This window comes from Mytilus edulis, chromosome 9, assembly GCF_963676685.1.
Source record: "Mytilus edulis chromosome 9, xbMytEdul2.2, whole genome shotgun sequence".
Lineage (NCBI taxonomy): Eukaryota > Metazoa > Mollusca > Bivalvia > Mytilida > Mytilidae > Mytilus > Mytilus edulis.
The window spans coordinates 83229187-83254296 of record NC_092352.1 but is presented as its reverse complement, the minus strand read 5'-3'; the positions used below and the strand labels follow the sequence as shown (position 1 = coordinate 83254296).

Genomic DNA, 25110 nt, shown 5'->3' with positions numbered 1-25110 from the left:
TGACTTGGTTCATTTAAGTTTTCTTGTGAATATGGTGTATTGCAGTCATGTAACGATATTTGAGATCTAGAGGTTCTTAAAAACACCGTAGACATATCGGAATGGCCCTAGACCTCGGTATCACTGTACGCAGCTACAAAAAGGCTAGATTTTCACTCGCAAACAAAAGGTGTAAATGAAAAGGATCGTGCACAACAAAGACTTGAAAATGCAAAAAAGCTATGATACCATGTGGAAGTAAATGTCAACCCAAGCCTACATGCAAAAATGTAACTAGCGATGAAAACTAACTTTGGCATCAATATTTAATTTTTACGTAGTTTTTGAATTTTAAAAAAAATACATTGTCATGTAAACATTACTGGTTTTTTTAAGATAAAGTTTTTGTATTATTGAAACTTTTATAATGTAATTTAAAAAAAAATACCTATATGGTCCAAATACTCATATGGTCCGGCCCGTTAATAACCAAACGAGTATTATACGCGTATGGTCCAAATACTCATATGGTCCGGAACATAAATACAGGCCAAATATTTATCTTTGTATATTCAACAATGTTGCTAGAGGCTTTGTCTGTTAGTACAACAACTAATTTGTCGTGAAGAGATGACAAGGCATCCACAACATGGGATTTAAAAGGGTTATAAACTCACATGATCATTGTACATCGTAGTTTTGTATGTGCTTCTAAATGTATGAGCGAACAACTGTGTTTCATAGGGATATAATGCTACGGTTGTGTTTATCTGTGTCACGCTTAACTGCAACCATTAGTAACCGATGGAAATCGTCATCAAGTTGATGGGCTTGCATTTTCAATATATACGGCCTCTGGCTAACAACTCTCAAATACCCTCTTTTTGTAAAAAATCTGGGAAGCAATTGGTTTGGTGTATGTATATGTAGTGACAGATATAGTTTCATCTTTGAAGTAATACAATTTGTGTTCTGAACAGATTGAAGGAAAATATTGCTAGTATTGGTAGAATTGATAGCATTCAGTTATTAATAAATTTTCTTTAACAAATTAAACGGCGTTTTCGATAATTTTGTTGATGTACTTGTCCTGTGTTTGGACGGTATATGTTAAGAAACGTCTCTTATCATTGCAATTAATTTGCTCATAACAGTATGTCTATCCAAAGCGGAATCTCTTTTAAATTCTTGAATGAGTGAATTGAGCTTCGATAATGGTAGTGAAAACATTATAGTTTGCATATATAATACATTCCAAAAATTATTGAACAGAGGATATTAAACCATCTATATCCATTGACAGGGGGTTAAATTTTGATGAGAATGTATCATATTGCGTGAAATAGTGTTGTTAAATGATTATGATTTATTGATATTACTACACGTACGCGTACACCTACGACTATGTAATAAATAACTTTGGCATGTTATTCATCCCAGCTCTACTTTCATTACTTTTACTCTTCTGTTGCTGAAGGTTCTTATTTGTGGATAACCACCAACCGTAATGATAAAAAACATACTGGTAATCCTGGTCAATTAAGAAATAGGAGTCAAAAGCACCTTTCACCACATAGGTTGGTCTAGTTACCTCCATGTTGGTAGGCTAGTGATCAATATGAGAGGCTATTCCTAGACCACAAGGCCACCGAGACCTCCGACAACAATATAAGATTTAATTTGCTTAATAAAATAAATATAAAACAATTTTTTGTTTTTTGCCATAAACACACTTTAAATATGCCGATAGATTAATATTTAGCAACAAGATATAGAGGTTAGGTTGACAACAATATTACATGCAACAAATGTATGAAACACGCTGGTGTGTGCTTTTCAATGTTAAAAACGCAACGGTCATAATCGATCCTTGTGATTGTGGTATAAAAACAGTAAAATGTATATAAAGAAGCATGCAGTTTTGTGATATATTATATTGAACATTATTCTAACAGATTAAAACAGTGGGGAAAAATGTACAGAAAAAAAATGTTTATGTTAAGTTTCTAAAACAATGGTGTTCATTCGTGAAAAGTAGGCCGTACGGTGATCTATAGTTATTAATTTCTGTGTCATTTGGTCTCTTGTGGAGCGTTGTCTCATTGGCAATCATACCACATCTGTTTTTTTAAAACCAAAGTTATATTGTGGATCGAGAAAAATGGCTTACATGATAAGCAAGTCAAGAGACACGTGGAATTTTAAGACAAAAATAACTCTTATTCATAAAAACGGAACATTAACAAAATGTTACAATTGTAAAATGTCAACTCAAAGAGGATTTTGAAACATTTTACTGTAGATGGAGTCGCGAATGATTATTAATTTCATCATACGTAGAACCTTGTCCAACTCTTAGAATAATTTTATTCTTATATCTTGTCTTTAAATATATGTATTGCTATATTCTAAAAAATATCCTTAACTAAGTATATAATTTATACAATAATTACAAAGCTGAGTTTGGATTTTGAGCTGTTTTTCTTGGCAAATTCATAATTTAGTCACTTGATGACATTGAAAGACACACTATCATTAAAATACATAAAAATCTATAATTTTAAACTCTAATATAACATCGTGTTATCTTCAAACAAATAATACAGAATGGATGTATGGACCACTGATAGCATTAATCTGATATGATTGTTTTCTTTTTATAAAAGAATGTTTGCAATTGTTTTTTGAAACAAAACTTATACAATAATTGAAAAGCTAAGTTTGAATTTTGAGCTGTTTTTGTAGACAAAATCAAAATTAAGTGTCAAATGATGACATTGAAAGATACACCACCATTAAAATACATAGTAATCTATAATTTTGAATTTGTAATATAGCATCGTGTTACCTTCAAACAAATTATACAGAATGAATGTATGAACTACTGATAATGTCAATTTTATATTATAGTTTTATTTTTTAAGATAATTTTCGAAAATAACTGTTTTTTTCATAAATTATCTACCAATATCGGAAAATTCGAGAGAGAAGATGAAATACTATAATTTTATTGATACTTCATACGTGTCATAATTTAAAAAAAAATAAATATAATATTATCATGAAAATTTAATAAACAGTTTTTTTTTCTACCGAGATGTGTTATAAATCAGGAATTAGCAGTTCACCTGCATTGGTATCTATCTAGCTATAGTAAATGAAAACAACACTTTATACATTTAGTGCCTACGAATTGCTTCTATGCTTACCATTTAACTAATTTACTTGATAGACTGCTTAACCTACCGTCGTCAGAAGATGTTTTCCCTGTCGACATGCCGGGTCTCGCTCCCTTAGAGTTCATGCGATACCCTCTGTTTATTGTCTGTCAGATTCACTAGTAACTGTTTTTATTACTGAAACGGTCATTTTAAACTGAACAACTCTTAATTGCCTGAAATTACCGCAAGGAAAAATGTCAAGATCTTTTTCAGTTATTCAGTGCGTGTTCAGTACCCTGATCCGCGCAGGAAATCCAATACAGTTCAGTGCTGACTCAGGTAATTAAGAGAAAACGCCTTGCATTAAATTCAGTAGCGTCAAGAACGTTTTCGTACAAATAAGTACATTGATAAATAGTTGTTTCGGAATTTTTAGTAGTGTTCAGTGCCAGGTAAATCTATCGATTTTGATATAAAATAGTTTGTGCAGATTTATAAGGATTGTCTCCCTTCATTCGCGCTTGGACTCAGTATAATTTTCAGTGCATTAATCGATTTCTCAATGATATTGATTTCTTTCCGTGAATTATACTTCCGCTTGTTTAATTGTCCAAAATGAATAAATTTAAAAGTTAAATAGTTACAGATTACAATGAAAATAAAGTCTGTGGTCGGAATTGCGTATTTTTTTTATCTAGCGTCGGAAGCGGCTATTGAAAAAAACGCAACCCTTTAAAATGGCAATCCCCGCTCTAAGTAAAAAATCAGGTTCTACCATTTTAGAACTGTATATATTTTGCTAACGTCAAATTTAATTTGGTATTGTAAATATAAACTTTTTCTGTGACAATGATAAGTAGATTTATGAGAATAAAGTTCATTCATTCACTTTAACTTTATATTTGTTTTATTTACATGATCATAAGGTATATAAATCTGTTAAATGTGAACCATTTAATCAGCCCAATAATAAATATTGCAAATACGTCATAAAAACTTCAACTTGATTAAGATTTTGACCCTATATGAATATTTCCAATAAAAACTTCCTATGACATATATATGTCGTGTACAAGTTGCGATTTTGTACAGGTTATAACATGTGCAAAAGCATTGTACATGTTATAACTTGTATAATGCAAAAATACAAGTTATTACATGTACAAAAGTACCTCATACATGTTGTAACCTGTACAAAATATTGCTTAAAAATGGTTTTACCTTGTACAAAATCGAAAAATAAGGATATTTTTCTATTATCGCAACAGATAATATTGACCTCAACAACATTTTTATAACTTTTTTATTATTCCTTCATGTTAGTGTGTTTTGTCCTTTTTTGATACAGTTAATGTCCAGGGGTCGGTATTATGAAGCATTCCTAAGACCTGTCATAAGATATATCTTAGAACATGTCTTATGATCCTCTTATGACTATCTATGGAAATACCTTTATTTGATGAATTATAATTGTGAGTGTACATGTCCACTTTGAAGGCAATAGTAAAATACTTTCATTCTAGTTGACACTAAAAGACATAAGAGGATAGCCAGAATAGATGTGTTTACAAATAAAATTGGGAATTAAAACGGGGTATGTGTCTAAAGGACAACAAGCCGCCCATGGAGCAGACAACATCCAAATGCCACAAATACATGCTTTCAAAGTAGAGGATATATATTTAAAACATCAAAATGACATTCGCCTAATGCAATGATCTTATAGTTTATAAACAAAAATTGAGTTATAAATTTACATAAGTCATGCTGAAGGCCAAAAATGTTGAAGAGTAGCTCCAAAGATATTGATAATGAAGCGTGGTCCTATGAAAACTATTTCCTCCCTCTCTAGCTTTTACAGGGTAAGCATATAAGACATTGTTTTAGTCTTTGCATGCTATAAAAACGAGAGGGAGAAGTATTTCCCAAAAATATTAGAAATCGTTCTTAAATTTTTTGGAAGAATTTAGTTACTAGTATCTAATGTAATTTTCATTGAGGAATGCAAGCTTTTAGTAAATAGTTTCACACTTATTTAAGCCATAATGGATATAAAACATACAATTACACGAAAACACATTTTGCCAACATAAGTCATGGAACATATATTTCTGTAACTTTTTGATCATTGTCCTTACAGAAAAAGTCACGTTCTGGCCTATTTATTGTTGTTCTTTATGCATGTTATGCATTGGTGAATTTAAATGTATATTTTACTTCATTCAGATTTATTTTAAATTTTGTACAAGTTAAAACCATTTTTAAGCAATATTTTGTACAGGTTATAACATGTATGAGGTACTTTTGTACATGTTATAACTTGTATTTTTGCATTATACAAGTTATAACATGTACAGTATTTTTGTACATGTTATAACCAGTACAAAATCGCAACTCGTACACGACATATATATATATATGATAAAAAAATAAATATATATAATATTTAAACTGTTCAAGACCTTTTTGTATCAACTTGTATATATAAAGATATAAAAATAAAGAGGACGACATTTTTCACATGAGTATTTTTTAAATTCACAATTTCCTACAAAATTTCGAATCAGTAAACGCCATCGAAATCCTATTAAAATATATTCAAAGCACAGATTATATAATAAGTGGAACACATTTTTATGTACATGTTTTGTATTACAACTTATGATTCTATTAAACACCTAAATGATCATTCACAATAAAAAAATGACGTTTTTAAAATTCCGAAAAAATTACCGAACACAAAAATGCAAGGAATTTTAGAGGGGTGTGGATGTGGGTTTTCAGAATAAAGAATATGAATGTAGGAATATAAAGAAAAATAAAAATGGACCCCCCCCCCCCCCCCAAAAAAAAAAAGAATAGAGAACTATGAGGTGCTAAAGCATATTGAATAGAAAATAATGGAAAAAAAAGTATAAAGAAAAAATAAAAACGGCCTTTGGTCTCTGGTGGAGAGTTTCTTCATTCGCGATCATACCTTATATTCTTTATACATTTTAAACAGTTCAGAATGTGTCTATACAGTGTCTCATAAGTCAACTATTGCTCGGAATTTGTCTTTTATTACTGTTCACATACATTGTGAATTCAAGACTATATTGGTTGTAAATCAATATGACAGCAACTCTACGACAACAATATCTAGAATACATTTTGAAGCCAACATAAGTTTTTATCAGTAGACAGGTGTATCCATATAGTGTATAACAGTTAGGAAGTAATTAAACAGAAGCAATCAACAAACTTATCCAAAACGTTATGTTTAACTGTATGTTAGACCTTACTGATTTGTTGTAATTGATTGTATGATTGATTTTGGTTTGCTAAATACGTCCAGTCGCAAATATTTCATGCATATTCAGGACGAGAACACATTTACAATAAATACAATAAGCATGTCCCTTTTACCAGGAAGTATTATTTCCTTCATAATATAAGTTTCAAGGGTGAAAACAATTCTGTAATATTATTTCCACTGGAACAAATATTACAGAATTTGTTTCAAAAGGCATAAATGATATAGAATATTTGTTCCAACAAGAAGCAGTGATGGATCCAGAGGGGAGCTTAGAGGGCATACGCCACCCCTTTACTTGCACTTTTTTTTTAATTAAGACTGTAAAATAATTTATCAGAATAGATTTCGTTAACTTTGCCATTTCCCGTATATTTTATGCGACAATTCGTTACTTATAATGTTATATTTCGCTCGTAATTACATGTAATATATTATTGATTGTGTCAAAGTCACGTGATTTGCTACCGTGGAGTTGATCAATACGTCGAAAAAACGTCACTCAGTCATTTTGAAATTCAAATTACAGTAACACATTGCTAAAGCTGAGGATGACAAGCATGACGCCTTCAAAGCGACAAAGGGATGGAGCAAGGACGTAAAATATATTGGTACATAGCTTTGGATCCATCCAATCATTTAAAAAAAGACAATTAATTGGGAGAATACGACATCAAAAATGTCCAACCCTAATTACACTTTTACTATACATTATACATGCCCCACGTCAGGAACCGTTAACCTAGTGCTTTTTACAATTATTATGTTAGTTAGTCAAAAAAAGGTAAAAATAAAGATTCTATTCTAAGCCCCCTTTCAAAAATCCTGGATCTGCATATGTTGACACTTTATGCCACTGGAATTATGCATATGTTGACAGTTGATGCCACTGGACTTAAAACAACCTCACATTCAAACGAAAGCCCGATGCGGTTTTTACTGCAATTCCGAATAAGAATACTGACATGAAGTAAATCAAAAACGTGGAGCTTGGCTCACACCAAAAAGCAAGCTATAAGGGGCTCCAAAAATGACTAGTGTAAAACCATTCAAAAACAGTTTTGAGAGTGGCTTTAAAAAAGATCAATCAACGCCGAGTCAGAATCTTAGCATTGCTTTTCTAGGCGAACAGAAACACTCTGATCAAAATTTGCTGATCCTGTTCTAGATATTCAGTTTAAAGATAAGCAATACACCGGAACAACAAAAGCAAAGCGTCTTTGTTTGATTGGTACAGGTGAAAACTTTTCTTCAAGATAATGAATAACGACAGAATAAAAAAAAAGCAATCAACATAATTATATCTATACATAAACTGACAGTGTGTGGCCGAGATGTTTCTTGCATACTTAAGATATGTATGTCCTCCAGCTTGCGTGTAGTGATAGTTATTATTGGTTCTAAGATATGCAGAATGTAACAGCATATATATTAATTAACAATAGATTGACCCATCAATCAATCGTCACGTTATAAATTGAGCAAAGAAAAGACTAAACTCTCTACCTTTCTAAAAGTGCAGAGATGTTGTATTATTTGTATGATAACCTACTTCTAAAGCAGTAAAATTTACCAAAATAACCTGTAAGCGGCTTAAACATTTCTAATTTATGCTTTATGCACACAGATATATACTAATTGCATTATTCTTCAGTAAAATGGACATTATAATTTGGTCACCAAAGGATTCCACACGGGAAGGATCATTAGATTACAACTCACTTTTATTATTCACTCAAATGTACATCAGTATCTGAATTGCAATTGATTGTGTGCTAAATCACCACAGTTAGATTTGTTGCTCATTTTAGTCTACAATTTGATGGTATTGCGTTACAGTCCAAATAATTCTTTGAATATTTCATAGAAATTGCCATTTTAATATATTATTTGATTTCCTTTGGATAATAAACAATTAACAAAGAGAAAAAAAGAAAAATTGCTACATGTTAACCCCTAGACAAAACTGCATCTAACGAAGCCTCCAACATACAGTCGTTTCCAGCCTAGTTAGCTACATATTGTCTGCGAACAGTAACAAGTTTTTTCAAACTGTTGTTCAAACTTTTGGTACGGATATCCATGCAATGTGGTAAAAAAACCTCGGTATTTTGAAATAAAGTCAACATTGTAAAATGTTGTATGCACCGATAATTAACAAAGAAGACCGCAAATATTTTGAAAGTACCCAACTTCCCCAATTTGAATATTGACCAGTGAAAAAACAAACAAAATAAAAGAGAAATATACGTACAATATAATCCCATCAGAACACAAACATCATTCTATAAATTCTTCATTACAGACGACAAAAAGGATTCAAATAGAAGCATCAAACATTTCTAAATTGTTTTTATTATGTTTGTTCACTTCTATTGCTGACATATGGGGAACATATGCTTGCCTCTCCATGCCGTTAAATTTCAATTGGATGAGACCAACAAAGAAACATTCTTGGCATTTAGCATCATACAAAAAAAGAGACAAAAGATCTGATTTTGATAATCTTTTCTTTCTTTTAAAACGTTTGTTTCTGCTCTTTTTATTCTAGCGTATATATATGATATATATCATATTCTGCTTAATATATCGATAAGACATTTAATTGTTCATTGCTGTGCGTACTGTGCATACGTGCATGACTAACAAATGTTTTATGGAATTGCTAAAACAGTTCCAATATAACTAGATGACAATAATTATTTGTTTCCGCCTTTGACCAATCCAGCTCTTATCCTGACAAAAATACCCTTTTCACTTCAAATGGGTCTTATATACGATAGCCAAAACCGCCAACATTACCTACGGGATGCCAATGTTAGTTTAAATTAAATTACTTATTTTTTAGTACTGAAATTTACAAACAAGATGCATTTTTCACGTCATCCCATCATAGAAGCACTTGTTCAACTATGTAAAACATTACCGTTTTTATTATAATCAATAAATCGAGGTCAAAGATAAGCTTAAAAAATAAAGTTTGCATTATATACAAATCAGTGAACAAGACATGTGTGTGAACTCGAGATGAATAAAATGAAGTTTTATTGATGATGAAAACCTTGCGACTTACATAATTTCCATTGAACCACAGTACATATAATTTAACCATAAGCAAAAAATTGGGTAAAAGATCATTACAAATGCTGCGCAATCTTCAAAGAAATGTTGCCGCAAGATCTTGCTGTAGTTTAGTGTACATGTAAAACGTCATGTTATTGCAAAGGTCTTTGATCTCCAGATAGTAATTAGGTGTAATAGACATTACATAATGTTTTTATAGATAATGTTAAGTGTAGGAATCAAATTCAAAAGATAAACTTTACGTTCATTACTGTGGTAAATCAATGGAATTATAGCATAGCAGTATGTATTGCACGCTATGAGACACAATCTATATATATAACTCGTCTAAACATCAACCCAACAATATTAGATCTGTAAATTTGCTTTCGCAATATATATACTGACATGTCTTTGACAAGTTATAAGAAAACAAACTGCAAAAAATCAACTCAAAAGTTCCTTTGACAGATTAAAAAGAAAGTCATGGAGGTTTTAGATAAAAACGTTTTCTTATTACGAATTATAAACGTTCAGTAGAACTACTAAAGTAAAGAGATGTTGTATGGTTGCAAATGAGACAAATTTTTACTGAAGTTAAAATATGTAAAGATATTCATTTATACGTCACCGTGCAGCCTTTAACAATAAGAAACCCTTTATCAGATATTCGGCTATTAAAGGCCTCAACGTGAATACATTCTAAATAATATTCGGCGTTATTTATGTTTAAAATTTCTAAGCACGTGTTACAAAGTGTGAAATATTATCGTTTTTATGATAACCATTGAAAGAGTGTTCAAAGACAAACTTAAGAAGTAAAGTTCTTTTGTATTATAGATAAATCGGTAAATATAGTCAGCTAAAATGTTTTACTTCAATATACTGTAAACCAACTTATTTTCGAAAATACTTTATTTCGCGTTTAGCCCTTTCTATTCCAGCTCGCGGCGATTTAAATTCGCGATATTCTTAATTATCTTATGTAGTTCAATAAAAAAAGATTCTAGTTTAACAAAATCGCGACGATTTATATTCGCGTTATTTTTCAGAAAGACGCGAAAATAAATCGCTCGCGAAAATTAGTTGGTTTACAGTAGACGAAAATACATTGACGTCTTATTCATCGAACCTCTTCAGAATATTTCCATTAGTTTTGTAGTCAAAAGGTTATGGGTTTCAAAGAAAACGTACTACAATTGAAGGACGCATCCGGGTGCGGGAATTTCTCGCTACATTGAAGACCTGTTGGTGACCTTTTGCTGTTGTTTTTTTTCTATGGTCGGGTTGTTGTCTCTTTGGCACATTCCCCATTTCCATTCTCAATTTTATTTACAATTGAGTGCAAAATTTACTATACAAATGTTTTTGAAACAAGAGATACATTTACAATATTAGTTTTAACAAATTTTCTATTTATCTTAGCTCAATTTACCAGCTTTACATAACATTGCACAATAAATTTTGGCATCATAATTCAACGTTGCATAATACAGTGTAAATGCTAGACTATATACGGTTCGAGACACTATGGTGCATTTTTTGTCCAAATGACATACTGCTATGAATTTACGGAATATTACACGTGACAAATTGAAAGTTGGTGAATATTACATAATTGGAATGTCGTTGGTATTGACCATAATACATGGCTCCAAACTGAACTGTCGGTCTATTTCATCACTTGTAGCGATGGTTAGGAGATATAATTCATGGTATTTATTCATATCTCAAGTAATAGTTATATTTGCATCATAATATTATCATCATTTTCAAGTTTGTCCTTATTTTAACTAATAGAAATTCTAAAAAAAAAAGAAGAAAAAAAGCATATTTTAAAATTTTAATTGCTTGTTTGCTTTAGCTGGTTGTACGTGTAATGCGAATTATTTATATTATATTGCGCATCTTTAAAAAAAAAACTGGTGGGTTGGAATGATATTAAATTCTTATTTGAATTTGCCTTTCAGAATTTGAAAGAACGTGTCTTTTGTAAATGTGTTAATTCATTGCCCGCTTCTTTATGAAGTTTCATATGCCAAGGAACTTCTGGGAAAATGTCATAATTTACTTTTAATAGACTTTGAAAAGGCGTTTCTGAATCTTTGATAATTTTTTCATACACTGTGAAGTCTTTAGTATATTGTCCGTTATTTAATACAATCTAGAGGATCAATTTGATCAGTATCATAAATGCATGCATATGAAAGACCGGAGAAAGGAAACACAACTGAAGAAAACAACATGAGAAATGAACATGGAACATTTGGGGTTGTTAATCAGGTGAGAAACGTATATATATATTACTTTATTTTTGTAAATTTTATTTTTATTTCTCATGTAACAGGTTTATAAAACGTGATCTTCTTGCACTATGAAAGAGTTAGTACAAAGTATAACATGCATAAAGATAACAACATTGATGTGTTTAAGAGAACTATAAATAGGAGTTCGGGAGACATGTCGTTGGGCTGCTCAGAATAAAAAAATCATATTATTATTGTTTGATGCAGAATTGTTGCTGGAAAGTTATGCAATTCAATGACTGCCTCTGTCAATGTTGTTGAATAAGCCTGAAAGTATCAAAACCCATAGCCATCTAATCGATACTTCAAAATGAATAACCTTAATGTCTTAGTTTATTCAGAAATACTTCATAAATTACATTTCAATATGTATTACAAACACGGGAGATTACATGTTCACCACTCAAGGTGGTATCAATATTTTACAAATGTCTCTTTTCATGCACATGCATGTAACAAACCAAAACATTTGATTATTTGTGTATTTAGCTTCAAAAGATTTTACAACCACTTTGGGATTATAACACAGCACTACTGCATTTTTCCTGGTTTTTGACTAGGCTCTGTTTCTGTATATAGTTGTACATTGTAAGGCTTCATGATTGTTGTTTTAGCATTGCCTTTATGTTGCATGTCATTCTCTGTAGGAGTGTTCACTAGAAAACAGGCGGACATCGTATTATCATTGTATTGAATAAAAAAGCTGGTTTCATTGGATCGATTTGGATTTTTGCTATTTAACGTAGGATTATTTGTATTTAAATCAACGTCCAAACTGGTGATTGCTAGATATCATGTGGAATGAGAACAAATGAGACAACTCTCCATGTAAGTCACAACGAATACATATTTAACAACTATAGGTCAAAGTATGGACTTATACACGGAGCCTTGTATCACACCGAACAAAAAGCGATAAGGGCTTCAACGTTACTTGACTGGGTGTAAATCAATTCAAACAGAAAACACCAACTGTCTTATCTTTATAAAATAAGATAAACGAGATTGTGTTGTACATGTGATTTTTGCACTCTCCCGCATAATAGATAATTTCTTCAACTATATAAGTATTCTATTTTTGAAAGGAATAATCTGTGGAGTTTCACAAGAAATGTTAAATCTAAAGGCCTGAAGCTAGATATTTTGACAATTTAAGTTTGATTCTGTTGGCCTGTAAATGTGAGTTTTACAGGCCCGAGAACAATTTTTTACAAGCCTGTACTGTTGGGCCTGTGGTTCACCGTAAAGATTGTTTGACTAAACATATACATAGAGATATAGACTTGGCTTGTATCCAACAAAGATGTACACGTGAAAATCAGTATGAATTATCGCCACAGACATATGTAGAAGACATGCCTTCAACCTTTGCTGACATTTACATTTTTGTACTATAGGACATCAGTATTATTCCCGCGTATGACGTGAAAGTGTTTCATGTTTTTGGAACTGATAATTTGTTTTGATTTTTTATTAATTTCATAAAAGGTTGTACAAAAAATTTAATTTCAGACACGAGATTTCTGATTCTAGTTGTGTTTTATTGACTTGAATTTGATTGGTGTGTGTGAGCTTTTCATCCATGCTCAAACACTTACCGTGACTTAAAAACGAATATTGACAAAGTGCAGTGCTTATATTTTATCTAATTTTTGGTGAAATCTTGTGTAAATTATATATACCTCATCCCTCATACTTACTCTTCTTTGATTATTTCATATGACAAAGCTGTGTAGCATAATTTTGAATCACCTGTAGGCAAAGCAATCGAGTCATAATCCGAACCTTGTCAAAAAAACCAACTCTTAATGAATTTCATTGACATTAAAATGAATATTTGTAACGCATATCTACTTTCAATAATCAATATAATTTTACACATGAAAACACAAACAATAATGCTTTATCTTTCTTTAAATTCAATAGCTAAAAGAAAAAAATATATAAATTAGAATCGAATATTTAACACACAAAAAAACCCTACAAATGCAATGCAATATGATTGAATATTCTAGCTCTGGGGATATCTACACCAGAAAAGGGAGACAACTACTACTCCTAACGAGCAATGGCTTATTATGTAAATAAAAAATCCAAGATTATAAACGTGATAAACTTAAAGTGTGAATAAATAAAACAAACGCTATCAAATGTATGTCATCTTCATCCAAAATTTAAAAAAAACTGACTATATGATACTAAATCTTACGAGGTTCCTTTCTTTGGACAAATATATAAACCTTAGAGGAGTTTTATATTAGATCTAAATCTATGCTTCTTTCTGTTTTGCCAAATACAGCTAAGGCAATTGTTATTTGGTATCTTTCAGCATCACATTATTTGTTGCATTGATTTACATATATTATCATATTATAAAATGATAGATAGTTTTACATGCATGCCACAAAAAAATGAATATAAGTGATACTTCAATGTCAATGCTAACCTTTCTAATAATGTTTTACTCTTCAGGATATTGTTGAAGATTGCAATATTTTAGTCCCTAGAAGAAGGTCCAGAAATATGATGGATTCGCCAAAATATATTGATATTAATACAGGTGAGACCTTTGTATTTGTATTATATTTGCAAAGAGTAGTATGTTTCACAGTTTTAATTATACCATAAGTTCTAACTTCACCTGGTGTTATTTTTTGTAGAAAGTAATCAATGTACTCAGTTAAGGAGTTTAGTGTTCATTCTGATTTTCAAATGAAAAATATTGTACTCTTTCAGTAATATCAAAATGTATAGATGTCCTTTGATTGAAGTTCGTACATGTTTTGTGTTCACAATTCTTTGTTTATTTAAGGAGTGAATGTAATATTTTTTCTTTGAAAAATAACATAAAAAAACGTGGTGCACACTGAATCACCCACATTTTGTTTTATGTTATTTCGAATAGACAGAAGATAACAAATTACAGTCATTTCTTATAATTTAATTCTAAATTTCATTTTCAACCGAAGTAAACCAAGAAAAAACGTTCATGACGTCACGGTCACATAACAAAATTATGTCTATGAGCTGATAAACAAAACAACGTCAGCCAATCAATAGACGCGTTACATCCAAAATTAAATTATAAGATTGTGTTGCTGGGTCCGGTTATTGTAAACTACCATGATATTTCATTTAATTTCCTTAATACATAGTTTTTATTTTTATCATTTGACAGATCACTGCGAAAAAGACCACATATTGAACAAATTCTTTGACTCGTCTGACGTATTTGAACATCGCAGTCATGTTTCATGTTATAGAGGGAAATCAAACAGTTTGCCTGCTATTTTCCATTCACATGCTTGGAAATCGCTAATGGATAGAAAATCCATTCCTTTTCAATTTAACAAATTTGATGATAGATGCTCCGAATCTTCCATTGGTATCAATAAAGGAACTTCCGATGATTCAGCGTCAGAAATGGAAGATGTCATCCTTGATTTTGAGAGTATTAGAAGCTCTGATGCTGATACTGATGAAAATAACTCAAAGATGTTTTGCAATTGTTTACCAAGACTTGGAATGGGTGGGAAAATGTGTGCTGTTGTACTTTTCTTTTTTATAATTTTCTGTATTATAAGAATGGTCCTAATTAATTAATGCTTAGATTAAAGTAATGAAAGATTATATGAGTATATTAAGAACATTATCTTAGGAATCACAGGACAGTGGTGTTTTGAGAGTTGCCAAGTTAATGTGGTGTTTGACTGTTGCAAATCCAGTGTTCTTTATGGAAACATCGACTGCAGTTGCCAAAGTTGTCTCCAATGCTTTCAACTGTCAACAATGAAATTTAAACCATACATTGCTGACATGAAGTCATAAAAATGTGGTCGGTTGTCTGAGCACAAAAATCATACTCGAAACATCAAATCCAACATTTTGATCGGTTGATCTTTTTGAGAACAAAAAACTGACTCGAAAGTTTAATGACTTCAAGGCCAGTTTGTAAGATTGAAGAAAAAAATAACAGTTTTTGATTATACTTACGTTACATTGTATATAATTTAAAAGGTGTACATAAACATATAAAAATGGCATTTTACATAGTTATTAGGTCTTTCCACCTTTCCGTGGAAAGACCTGCTGAATTTGTTCTGATTGTTAGGTCTTTCCACCTTTCCGTGGAAAGACCTATTGATTTTGTTCTGATTATTATTTTTTTTTCTTGCGTAGTATAGTTGTTCCACAAGATGTCGCTTAGATATTTGGAATATGATATCGTAAAGTTTATGTGCTTTAAAAACTTTCAACCGCGTAACCACATACTTTACGTTGTAAGAGTTACCTCCCCAAACACTGTTTTTCTTGTGGCCACTACTCCTCCGCAACCGTAAAAGATTACGACAAATTTGTTATACCAATTTGCTCATTGCATCTTCAGGATTAGGATCTTAATTTGACCGAAGCTATCTAGAGACTCCATATGAGAGTATTTCCCCTTTTGCATTTGATACAAGTGATATGCATATGAACTCATTAACCTTTAGGCGTATGCACCTAGAGGATCGCTTTATTTGGTGTCCTTGGGTCCCAACTTAAAAAATGAGGTCAAGGTCAAATGTCAAGGTCATGTTCTAAATTTTGACATTCACCTCAAACTGCTTTTTCTCTGAAAAAAGTCGGGGGTAAAATTGAAAAAAAATGTGAGCAAAATGTTAGTCGCGACATTATTTGTGTCGTGAAATTTTGTCGAAAAAATCTGTGGTGTATTTCGGGGGTTTTCATGCCACTGAAATGGAAAAATCAACAAATTGACTAATTATAGCTACAAACTTTACAGCTCTCATGATGCGTACATGCAATTTATCTTTGTAAATCATCCAATGTCACAACAACCTATCTACCCCCCTTTTTATTTTTAGGAATCCCATTTCTATTTTATTATAAAAATGCTAATCCATCTTTTTTTATAAATAAATTTCTTTCTGAAATACAAATCTATTCCTGCACAATAAATCATGTACATGTATTTCTGAAAATTGATCGATAAACGTTTTGTTAAAGTAATATAACACCAGCGTTAATAGCATTTTTGTGTGCATGCAATGAATGAGTCGACTACTGGTCAGCGGTCAGCGATTGGACAATAGTTGACCTGTAAAATAAATCGAGAAAATATATTTTCCGTTAGCAGTACAAAATTTTGGGACCCTTTTATCATGTTTATGCAGAAATATGTTTTTTTTCGGTTTTCGGTAATTGGACGGTTATAAGAGGAATTATATGTAGATAGGACTTATACAAAATTGATGAATGTAAAACTATTAATTAATCTTCTGAATAGAGTAATACATAAACAACAAACATTTGTGATACAGAATTTACTCAAAATTGTCCAAAATCTGCTCTGCAGGTCTAGGCAGAAACAAACTTCTCTATTACTTTTTCAATATTCACACTGAAATCCCAATGAATATGCAGTAATGCTAGTAACTGTCATTGTTCATTGTTGATCGTACATTTGTTTTCAACATACATGTACGTAATTAACTGATAGATCTCCATGGCAGCACTCGCGAAATGTTACGAACCAGCGTACGTCTTCGGCATCGAGCGACCTCCCAATTGAATTCGTCAAAATTACATGCCAGGTCAGTTTCGTATGTCTTGGGCAGTGTTAAGATTTGTTCGTTTGTGATATTTCCTACAACACGATGAAGCAGATACAGCGCAAAGAAGCGATTTTCTGATAATACTAGACGCGACTCCACTCTCCAGTTCCCTTATGATATCATATGGTCTATGAACGCAAAAAATAATGAGACTTTCCAATACTAATTTGGCGTGTTTGCAGGGTGATTGGCTCCGGTAGTCTGTCAACCACATCGCCTCGGCATATTATCAACGATATCGAAGGTTTCTGATAATTCTAATGCCGATTGATACATCTCATTCCAAACTGATGAACCGTACTTACACTGTAAAATGTGCTCCAAAACTACATGTCTTAGACTGAGTATTAAAAATTCAAATCTTATTAAAGATACAAGTTACAGTCCGATTTTGTCATAATCTCCAATAAAACTTTAATTTAGAAACCAAATGCTGTTATTTACAGATATTTCTTCAATTAAATAGTGACAACATAGGTGCATGTTTCCTTTAACATTCAATTTATAGATTTTTGCATGCCGAATCGATGTGCACGCAACTGCTTGTTAGCGTATAGGGAGCTACGCGCCTGATTAATTATTTTCTGTCCACTTAACGTTCCAATCTGGATTGAGAAATTAAAATCAATGATGTAGAAATCAATCCAAAGTTCGTAAAAAGTAGTAAAATCCTAGAATCAAACTTCTAAACATGCGTTTGCACCTGTCCTAAGTCAGGAATCTGATGTACAGTAGTTGTCGTTTGTTTATGTAATATATACGTGTTTCTCGTTTCTCGTTTTGTTTATATAGATTAGACCGTTGGTTTTCCCGTTTGAATGGTTTTACACTAGTAATTTTGGGGCCCTTTATAGCTTGTTGTTCGGTGTGAGCTAAGGCTCCGTGTTGAAGGCCGTACTTTAACCTATAATGGTTTACTTTTTAAATTGTTATTTGTATGGAGAGTTGTCTCATTGGCACTCACACCACATCTTCCTATATCTATTAAAAAACAAATCTGTGTTTCCGTAGACACGTGTACAAAAAAAGCATGCACGATCCGACATCAATGTCCTGTAAATGAAAGAAAATTAAATCCGTTTGCACATTCTTTATACATAGGTGTGCTCAGGACGACGTCTCTTTCTGCAAAGGATTATAATAAACTGCTTTGACTATATCAGCTTGGTGACGTCACAATCGCTGCATCCGGTACTACCTAACATGAAAAAGGGGTTTTCCCCTTTCCGAAAAAAATGAAAATGTGCACGTACATTTAAAACCATGCAGGTCAGGTTCGATTTACTTTAAATACAAAATTGAATACAACGCACACACAATAAGATCAATAAGTAAATAAGACACACATCCTGGGAAACCCTATAAAAAAAACATTTATAAAGGAAGATGCAAGGAATTTTTTTTATAGGCGTGTATATATCCTTACATGTTCCTACAAATGTCATAATTTCAATAGAACTAAAATGTTGCACGGACCCGTTTTCACGTGTTCCTAGAGGTTAGTTTTCAAGTGTTTAAACACGGGCACTAGACTCTCAATGCCGTTTTCACGTGTTCCTAGAGGCTAAGTCTCAAGTGTTTAAACACGGGCACTAGGCTCTCAATGCCATTTTCAAGTGTTCACAGAGGCTAGGTCTCAAGTGTTTAAAGTAAACACGGGCACTAGGCTCTCAATGCCGTTTTCAAGTTTTCACAGAGGCTAGGTCTCAAGTGTTTAAACACGGGCACTAGCTATATATATAGGCTCTCAATGTCGTTTTCACGTGTTCCGAGAGGCTAGGTCTCAAGTGTTTAAACATGGGCACTAGGCTCTCAATGCCGTTTTCACGTGTTCCTAGAGGCTAGGTCTCAAGTGTTTAAACACGGACACTAGGTTCTCAATGCCGTTTTCAAGTGTTCACAGAGGCTAGGTCTCAAGTGTTTAAACACGGACACTAGGCTCTCAATGCCGTTTTCACGGGTTCCTATAGGCTAGGTCTCAAGTGTTTAAACACTGGAATTACGCTATAAAATCCTTTTCAACGTGTTCCGTGAGGCTATAAATCTATCTATATATATATCAATCAATCAATCAATCAATCAATCAATCAATCAACCAACCAACCAACCAACCAACCAACCAACCAATCCATCAATCAATCAATTAATAAAAATCAATCATGTTTCAGAGGGGAAAGACCGTTAACAATTGTTTTTTAAACAATTGATTTATATTTATTAGGTCTTTCCACCTTTCCGTGGAAAGACCTATTGTATTTGTTCTGATTATTATTATTTTTTTTTTTTTTTCTTCCGCCTAAATTTTTTTCTTGCGTAGTATTGGTGTTTCAAAAGATGTCGCTTAGATATTTGGAATATGATGTCGTATTGTTTATACGCTTTAAAAATTTACAACTGCGTAACAAAATACTTTACGTTGTAAGAGTTATCTCCCCAAACACTTTTTTTCTTGTGGCCACTACTCCTTCGCAACCGTAAAAGATTACGACAAATTTATTTTACCAAATTGCTCGTTACTTCTTCAGGATTAGGATATTCATTTGGACTGAAGCTATCCGGAGACTCCATATGAGAGTTATTTCCCCTTATGCATTTGATATAAGTGATACGCGTTTCTAACTGGTAAACCATCAGTGATATAGGCCTAGGGTCTTTGGAATTAAGTCCCTTGGTCCAAAAAAATGAAAATAAGGTTAAGGTCAAAGGTCAAGGTCATATTCTAAATTTTGATTTTGGCTTATTTTCTCTCATTTTCAACAACTGTGAAAGATAATGAGAATTTATTTTTACTAAATTGTGAGTTGCGACATGTTGGATCTTATAAATTTTGGTTGGAAGGGTGCGTAAACAATAAATGACAGTTTTTGCCCATTTTATATTTAAAATCATGCCTAAAGTGATATAACTCATTAACCATACATATTACAGACCTAGGGTCTTTTTATTTGAGGTCCTTGGTTGGTGACCTTGAAATTGAGGTCAAGGTCAAAGGTTAATAGGACGTTCTAGATTTTGACCGTTGCTTTAAAGTCATATTTATACATTATAAAGTCATAGGAACTGACATATTAGATTGGTTTTAAATATTTTGATTATAAAATAGATATTTACTTGTGGAAAGATCCTCAATTGTTCTTTGAACAATTGGTTTTTAATTAGGTCTTTCCACTTTTCCGTGGAAAGACCTATTGAATTTGTTCTGATTATTATTATTTTTTTTTTTTTTCTTCCGCCTAAATTTTTTTCTTGCGTAGTATTGATGTTTTAAAAGATGTTGCTTAGATATTTGGAATATGATGTCGTATAGTTTATACGCTTTAAAAATTTACAACTGCGTAACAAAATACTTTACGTTGTAAGAGTTATCTCCCCAAACACTGTTTTTCTTGTGGCCACTACTCCTTCGCAACCGTAAAAGATTACGACAAATTTATTTTACCAAATTGCTCGTTACATTTCCAACTGGTAAACCATAAGTGATAGAGACCTAGGGTCTCTTGATTTGAGATCATTGGTCCAAAAAAAATAAAATAAGTTCAAGGTCAAAGGTCAAGGTCACATTCTAAATTTTTATTTTGGCTTATTTTTACTAGTTTTCAAAACCTTATCACATATCAACATCTTATTTTCACTAAATTGTTAGTTGCGACATGCCGTTACTTATAAATTTTGGTTAAAAGGGTGTGTAAACAATAAATAGGAGTTTTCGCCCATCTTATATTTAGAATTATGAGTAAAGTGATATAACTTCTTTTACCATACATAATAAAGACCAAGGGTCTTTTGATTTGAGATCCTTGGTTTATGACCTTTAAATTGAGGTCAAGGTCATAGGTAATTTGCACGTTCTAGATTTTGACCTTTGATTTTAATTCATATTTATACATCATAAAGGCATAGAAAATAACATTTAATACTGATTTTTAATATTTTGATAACAAAATAGATATTGACTGGTGGAAAGACCTTCAATTGTTCTCTGAACAATTGGTTTTTAATTATTTATTTTTTTTTTCGCCTAAATTTTTTTCTTGCGTAGTTTTGATGTTTCAAAAGATGTCGCTTAGATATTTGGAATATGATGTATAGTTTATACGCTTTAAAAATTTACAACTGCGTAACAAAATACATTACGTTGTAAGAGTTATCTCCCCAAACACTGTTTTCTTGTGGCCACTACTCCTTCGCAACCGTAAAAGATTACGACAAATTTATTTTACCAAATTGCTCGTTACTTCTTCAGGATTAGGATATTCATTTGGACCGAAGCTATCCGGAGACTCCATATGAGAGTTATTTCCCCTTATGCATTTGATGTAAGTGATATGCGTTTCTAACTGGTAAACCATCAGTGATATAGGCCTAGGGTCTTTGGATTTAAGTTCCTTGGTCCAAAAAAATGAAAATAAGGTCAAGGTCAAAGGTCAAGGTCATATTCTAAATTTTGATTTTGGCTTATTTTCTCATATTTTCAACAACCGTGAAAGATATTGACAAATTATTTTTACTAAATTGTGAGTTGCGACATGTTGTAACCTATAAATTTTGGTTCGAAGGGTGCGTAAACATAAATGAGAGTTTTCGCCCATCTTATACATAAATACTCTGCTTTCACATACTACTAACTTTGACGAACTAACAATGATACATGATACATAATAGTATGTTACAGGTCAATTTTGTGATTTATGCTGGAATAATATCTTAGACGGGTGTGTGCCATAAGAAATTAAGAATTTATATGCATTAAATAGACAGTTATTGGCTAACAGTAGTACTGATGATTTGAAAGTGTCCTGTCTATTAAATGCATATAAATTCTTAATTTCTTATGGCACACACCCGTCTAAGATATTATTCCAGCATAAATCACAAAATTGACCTGTAACATAATATTAACAAACCAATAATAAAATCATTTGGTCAAAGCATTTCTAAACTGAAACTTAAGTATGATGGACGGACATCAAACGCATCTATCCCATCGAATTGGAGATAAAGGATACTACAGATACAGTTAAGTCGGCTTCATATCTTGACTTACATCTAGAAATTGACAATGAGGGTCGGTTGAAAACAAAACTTTACGACAAAAGAGATGATTTCAGCTTTCAATTGTGAACTTTCCATTTCTAAGTAGCAACATTCCAGCAGCTCCTGCATACGGGGTATATATCTCCCAATTGATACGATATTCCCGTGCTTGCGTTTCCTATCATGATTTTCTTGATAGAGGGTTACTGCTCACAAGGAAGCTATTAAACCAAGAGTTCCAAATGGTGAAGTTGAAATCATCCCTTCGTAAATTTTACGGACGCCATCACGAGTTGGTTGACCGTTATGGAATAACCGTTTCACAAATGATATCGGATATGTTCCTTACGTCGTAACTACAATCCCCTTCCCTTCATGAATGTGACCTACCGAATTAGACTATTTACCGGATTTGTAATCACATAAGCAACACGACGGGTGCCATATGTGGAGCAGGATCTGCTTACCCTTCCGGAGCACCTGAGATCACCTCTAGTTTTTGGTGGGGTTCGTGTTGTTTATTCTTTAGTTTTCTATGTAGTGTCATGTGTACTATTGTTTTTCTGTTTGTCTTTTTCATTTTTAGCCATGGCGTTGTCAGTTTGTTTTAGATTTATGAGTTTGACTGTCCTTTTGGTATCTTTCGTCCCTCTTTTATACATGTTATATTTAAAATCATGTCTAAAGTGATATAACTCATTAACCATACATATTACAGACCTAGGGTCTTTTTATTTGAGGTCCTTGGTTGGTGACCTTGAAATTGAGGTCAAGGTCAAGGTCAAAGGTTAATAGGACGTTCTAGATTTTGACTTTTGCTTTAAATTCATATTTATACATTATAAAGTCATAGGAACTGACATTTTAGATTGATTTTTAATATTTTGATAATAAAATAGATCTTTACTTGTGGAAAGACCTTCAATTGTTCTTTGAACAATTGGTTTTTAATTATAAAATATTTTTAAAGTGCATTATCATAAAGGATACTGACCACAATGACAAAGTAAAGTTTATTTCCGAGTATAACACAAATCCTTTATTGTTTATTTTAAAGATTTTCTTTGATGCGAATAACGTAAAAATGATTTTCTGTCGAATAAAATATTTTGGTTAGTAGCATCAATTTGAGATGATTAGCAGCTAGTCAGTTTAATTTTACTAATAGTATTTTTCTTAAATTATGACAGAATTATATCGTGTTATAAGTGAAAGTCTTCTGGTATGATTATTCATCACGAGTTCGTCATTGTTTTTAATTACACAAGACGTATATCACACTAATACAAATTTATCATGCTTACAAGAGATTTTTGGGCATTTAACCCTTTATAGCAAGATATATAGTTCCATCGACAAATCTTGGTATATCCATCTCAATGAAATGTCTAGAGGTCTTTGGAAGTCATGTATTAGGAATGTATTTAGGAAACAAGCAAAATGCTCCGTTAAACAAAAAAAATGGATTAAGTCTCTAACAACAGTTTACAGGGCTTTTTATTGCACTACAAACTACGTAAGACTGTCTATCATTTTAACAACATGGATTTTACCGTGGCTCTCACTTCCGCCTTTCCCACTTCCAATCAATAAATATCCTTCTGTGTCAAAGCATAAACTATATGGATCAATGCCTAAGTCTTTAAAAATGAACTGCAGTCCAAGTAAATCTCCTTTCGAATTAATAACATGCAGTGCATCGTATGTCCATTCTGCAACTACAATATTATCGCTTGGCGTTATTGTTATTCCCGCTGGTTGAAATGTTCCTAAATCATTATGCCCGTCGTAGGTAAACTTCAAGCGACCATTTCTATCTACAGCTACTATTCTACCGCTGTTGGTATTGCCAAAATTATCAATAACATAGACGACATTTTTAGAATCAGTGCGAATGCATAATGCATAACTGAACAATTTATTCCCTTTTTTGTCAAGTTCTAGTGTTGCTCTGCGTTTATAATCACTACCAAAAATTATAACTTGTCTCACCGAAAAATCGTGAACTGGAAATGGTGGTCCTGGTTCTCGTAATCCAACTATTATTTCATTTTCATTGCTTACATGTATGGCCAGTAACGTCATTGGAGAAGAATCCACCACCGTCTTGACTTCGCCTGCAGGGGATAAAATTTGAATCTTGTTGTCATGATGTTCAATAAAATGTATTTCACCGTCTTTATCTATTGCAATGTCACAAATGTTTCTCTTTAATGTCTGCAATATCTTTATTGATGATTTTAAAATTTTCCCTTTCACAAATTGGCGTTTATCAGACGTTTGACCGTTATAAACGAGGTAAAGTAAATCATCATCAGAGCAAAGTAAAGTATTCACAGCAGGCAAAGTAGTTGTGTATGAATTGAAAACTGAGGAAATAACTACTGACGTTACATCCAGGAAACCTGGTGATGACTGGCTGATATCCTGGATAGAAACAACGTCATGATCTTGTCCAGATTGGAGTCCTTGGTGGACGGTATCTTTACAGGAGTTACACATGGGAATATTGCAATCTACACACTTCCATTCAATATCTTGTCCTTTGCAAAAATAGCATGAAACTGACACTTGTGCTTTTCTTAAACTTGTTGATTTACTTGATGTCGCCATTTTAACACTTAATAATACAACAAAACATCCGTGTTAGTTGT

General features: G+C 32.3%; 1 protein-coding gene across 1 annotated transcript; it reads right to left on the bottom strand.

Moving 5' to 3' along the window:
• Positions 1 to 23935: 23935 nt before the first annotated feature.
• Positions 23936 to 25110, bottom strand: LOC139490470 (protein wech-like). The gene has a single exon (XM_071277247.1). The coding sequence runs from the start codon at positions 25067 to 25069 to the stop codon at positions 23969 to 23971; it is 1101 nt and encodes a 366-aa protein (XP_071133348.1). The 5' UTR covers positions 25070 to 25110; the 3' UTR covers positions 23936 to 23968.